Genomic DNA, 4285 nt, shown 5'->3' with positions numbered 1-4285 from the left:
CCATGTCCTGCCCCAAGGGTCCATGCCTCACCCCATCCCCATGTCCTTCCCTGCCCCCACGCCCCACCCCCACTCCACCCCGAGAGCCCATGCCCCACTCTGAGTGCCCATACCCACCCACAAGCACCCATGCCCTTCCCATGCCCACCCCGAGGAAATGTATGCAGTACAAGATGGGAGAACAGACCGCAGTACCTGCCCTGGGCACCCCTCCCCATCTGGCCAGGCCCACTGAGCAGCACTCAGGGTTCAGCTGTGTTTGTCCCTGCCCACCTGGGGGCAGGGCCCACCACACCTGTCCGCTCCAGCCCTCCCCACCTCTCTGCAGCTCCAGCCCGGTGGGAATGGGGCTGGAAGAGCTGGGGCAAAGATGGGGTTGGGGCTCCACCCACTATGGCCAGGGCTAAGACATGGGCAGAAACTTCTAGAAATGACTTTGTGCAACATTTACATGCTGCTTTTGAAGCACGTAACTAAGGTCTGAGGTGGGAAAAACTATTTTGCATAACCATTCCAGTTATTTAAAAATAAACTTTTTTTGGTTAGGTGCTTGTGTTACTTTTTCAACAGAACAATCTGCACTGCTGCACATGGTTACTCTGGAGAACAGACAAGAAACTCTCGCCTCCGGGGAGGGGGACTGGAGCTGCCCGGGGTGAGCAACTTCTCACTTTCTGCTCTTCTCTGGTTAATCTTCTACCATGTAGTCTTATTTTACGAGGCTAATAGGGGTTGATCCAGTGAGTAGAATTATGGGACATTTGTGTTTGCTTTATATTTTCCTGATTAATTTTAAAAATCAAGGAAAAATAAAAACTTCATGAAACATTAAAGTTTTAAAAGATGCTAATGGCATCAAGACAAACTTTTAAATCAAGACAAACTTGATTTGTCCTGTATCTGAAGGAGGGTGGCCCTGCCGCTCTTCCACCATACACAGCACTGGCAGCCGTTTGAAACCACCAAAGATCCACAGCTCCAAGCCTTCCTCAAGTTTTGGTTTCTTTTTAAACAGAAATGGGTTAAAATTTTACCATGGACTGGGATTCTCTCTTTCTGGTTATACTTAGCTATATGAGCTATTTTACTAACAGGTTCATTTAACTAATTTTACCTGATTAAAATAAAGGTCATCGTCATCACCGGCCACAGAAAGTCAGTCTTAATACACAGCTGGTCCTTGTAAGCAGCTGAGGGTTCTGCACCTCCACTGAGGCCACATGGTGATTCTGAGGATATTCTATACATCACACAGTCACGCTGCACCATCTCCCTGCTCTTGAAACAGCTTACCTATGCCTTGGTTTTATCCCCCGCCTTTGACAAATTTTTCTTCTTGACCCGCAGTTAAATACTCCAGGTCTTATCTTTCTTGAGTAGATGACTCAGGTCTGGGCAACCCCCAACTCCCACTTGGCCTGCTGCCCCTTCTGGATGACGGCCTGGCCCGCACCTGCCCTCACCTTTCCCACACTCCGCACACAGATACTCCCGGATGTTGTCATGGACACGCATGTGCTCCTTCAGCATGTCCTTCCTGGCAAAGGACTTCCCACACTGCTCACAGGCGTGGCTCTTCACACCTACAAGCAAACACAGGGCAGGCTGTCACCGCAGGGAATCCTGACCCAAGGTCACTGCAGGAGGGCAGCATCGGGAAGAACCACATCCCCCCCGCCACCCCCTGCAGCTGGAGCCCTCCTTCCTCCTCTGCAAGGACCCAGAGGGGGACTGGGCAAGGAGGGGCTGAGCTGGGAGGAGCAGCAAGTATGGATGGAGAAGGGCCAGCCTGGAGACGAGGATGACCCCTTGGAGCAGGGAGCACGCAGAGGGGCCTGGTCCTCCGACACTGTGTCCTCCCAGGCCTGGCTACCTGTGTGGATCAGTTTGTGCCGCTCCAGGTTCCCGATGCTGTTGAAGATCCGCCCGCAGATCTCGCAGGGGTGGATGTACCTGAAAGGAGACACAGGCTCAGGACTGCACACAGCCTTGGTGGACTGGCACTCAGAGTGCACTGGCATAAGGGCCTTTATCAGCAGGTGGGGTGGAAAAAAAAAAAAGGTGCTGTGGGAGTGACAAGGGGTCCGAGACTTCAGCTTCCATCTGGGCTGAGTTGTCCCCCTTGAAGTTCACATGCTGGCATCCTGACTCTGCACCTCAGAACATGGCTGAGCCTGGAGATGGGGGTCTCTGCAGAGGTCCTCAAATTAAAGATGAGGTCACTGGAAGGGCCCTAACCCAGTAACTGGTGTCCTTTCAAGCAGAGACACAGAGACAAGCGCAGCAGGAAGGCCACGAAGACACACTCTGACGCCAAGGAGAGAGCTGGGGCTGACACTCTCTCACAGCCACAGGACAACCCAGAGCTCGGCCTCAGCACCGACATAACACGTCAGTGTTGTTCAGGCCGCTGGGTTGCAGCCCCAGTGGAGGACTCGGCTCTAAACAAGGCTGTAGCCTGAGTCACCAGGACACGCAGTACTGATTACTGGCTGCAGCCAGATGGAGGAGCTGATGTTCACAAAACCTAATTACTCTGGGGAAAAGGGTCTCTGGTCTTATGTAGGCAGGTCTCCAATGCCGCCCACTGCTGTGGGTCCCAGAGACTGTGCGAGCTGATGACCAAGCAAGGAGCAAGGCCAGGGCATCCCCCAGGCCGGCCCAGGGCTCTCCGAGGAGACAAGTTGCTCCGTGTTCACCACCCCTCTGCGGGAAGCCAGCCCTCCCTCCGCACCACCCTAGAGTCCCAGGATCCTCACTTCTGCACGTTGGGGTCGGGCAGGTTCTCGCGGTGGATGACCATGTGGGCGTGGTAGGTGGCCTTCAGGGCGAAGCGCCGGTGGCAGATGCTGCAGCCGTAGCCCTTCTCCTTGTGCACCTCCATGATGTGCTTCAGGTACTCCTTCCCGCGGCCGAAGGTGAGCTGCGGATGCACAGGCTGTTTACCTGCACACGCAGCCCACCCCCCGCGGCTAACCATGCGCCACCTCCACGCAGGTGCCCCGGGTACAGGGGGAAAACCAGCCTCCACGCAGCAGAGCGGAATTCCAAGGGGCAGGGCCGGTGCCGGGCAAACCCGTGAAGCAGTGGGGGCCATAAGAGGCGGACCCCAGGTCCTCCTGTAACTCTTACAGTAGGTCCCATCCCCCACCCCCCAAGGCAGCTTCTAGAATTCCTCTCCTCTACTTTCAACCGACCCCATCTCCCCCCAACGCCCAAAGGTCCTGACAAGTGCAGAGCCAGGTGCGGGTGCCCGGGAGGAACACAGGGACCTACTTCGTGAAACCGCAGAGTCTACCAATTGCTGGATATGGAAACCTCCCCCCGCACCCCCAGCTTCTAAGCAAGGCCCTCTGCTGTGTGCGAGGGCACAGCCAAGGAGAGAAGCCCCCGCGCACAGATCCATGCTGGTCAGCCACACAGGCACCGTGTTGACCAGACTGGTTCTGATGCGGTGGTCCCTATGGTGGTAAGACCCACAACCATCATCCTGGAGAAGCAACGAGGCGCGCCTCCAGGACGTCTGTGAGGGCCCCCATCCATGCCTGAGCCTCTGTGGGCCAGCAGCCCCGCTACCCCGAGCACTCGGCAGCCGTGGTCCGGTTACCTGACACCTTTTGCAGCTGTACTTGTGAGGCTCTGAGTCTGCACTCTCGTCTGAATGGTCATCATTTTCTTCTGAGGAGATCCCAATCTTGCCAATGAACTCCTCTCTCTGGTGGTCATCCATCAGTGCGATGTCCTGCAAGACAATCACCGTGTTCTGCTTCTAACGTGCTTGGCAGAAGCTTTAACCGGTGGCCTGTACACCAGGTGCAGAAACTGTCCTCGGGTCACCTGGAACACCCCACCATCAGGTCCTGCTTGCATTCAGACGACTCTGCATGCCAGAGCTGGAGCTCCCAAGAACAGTGCCTGAGCCGGACGACGCCTGGAGGGCGTGTTCTCCATTCTCACTTGGGCACCTACCACTCTTTCCTTTTTCCTGGATCGGCACTTCTCCCCCGAGAGCGACCCCGAGTCCTCACTACCCTGCACACTGGGAAGCTCTCATCTCACGTTCCTCAAAGGTAGGGAGGGAAGCAAAAGCCCCTGGCCTGATCCTTGGTCTTCTCCCAGGAGGAACCTAGCGTGGAAGGTTTTTAACGTGAGCCCTTTAGGTAGGCGTGAAAGGCAGCAAACACTCAAGAGAGCTCACCTGGAGAGCAGCAAAAAGATCTCTCAGACCCCGAGGGCCGGCCCCGCCTCCCCGTGCGCCCCGCCTCCCCGTGCGCCCCGCCTCCCC

At 56.1% G+C, this 4285-nt stretch overlaps 1 protein-coding gene across 2 annotated transcripts in view; it reads right to left on the bottom strand.

The window, feature by feature from the left end:
- PRDM15 (PR/SET domain 15) overlaps window positions 1-4285 on the bottom strand; it is a 61156-nt gene that overhangs the window by 11918 nt on the left and 44953 nt on the right. For both annotated transcript variants that reach the window (XM_040231473.1, XM_040231482.1), the window contains 4 exons: window positions 3608-3742; window positions 2760-2923; window positions 1874-1953; window positions 1464-1583 (listed from right to left, as the gene is read on the bottom strand). In XM_040231473.1, the coding sequence (XP_040087407.1) occupies window positions 1464-1583; window positions 1874-1953; window positions 2760-2923; window positions 3608-3742 (499 nt within the window). The remainder of the gene's footprint in view (window positions 1-1463; window positions 1584-1873; window positions 1954-2759; window positions 2924-3607; window positions 3743-4285) is intronic.

Source organism: Oryx dammah, unplaced genomic scaffold (assembly GCF_014754425.2).
Source record: "Oryx dammah isolate SB20612 unplaced genomic scaffold, SCBI_Odam_1.1 HiC_scaffold_2, whole genome shotgun sequence".
In the NCBI taxonomy this organism is placed as follows: domain Eukaryota; kingdom Metazoa; phylum Chordata; class Mammalia; order Artiodactyla; family Bovidae; genus Oryx; species Oryx dammah.
The sequence above is the reverse complement of the archived record's forward strand: the minus strand, read 5'-3'. Positions and strand labels throughout refer to the sequence as shown.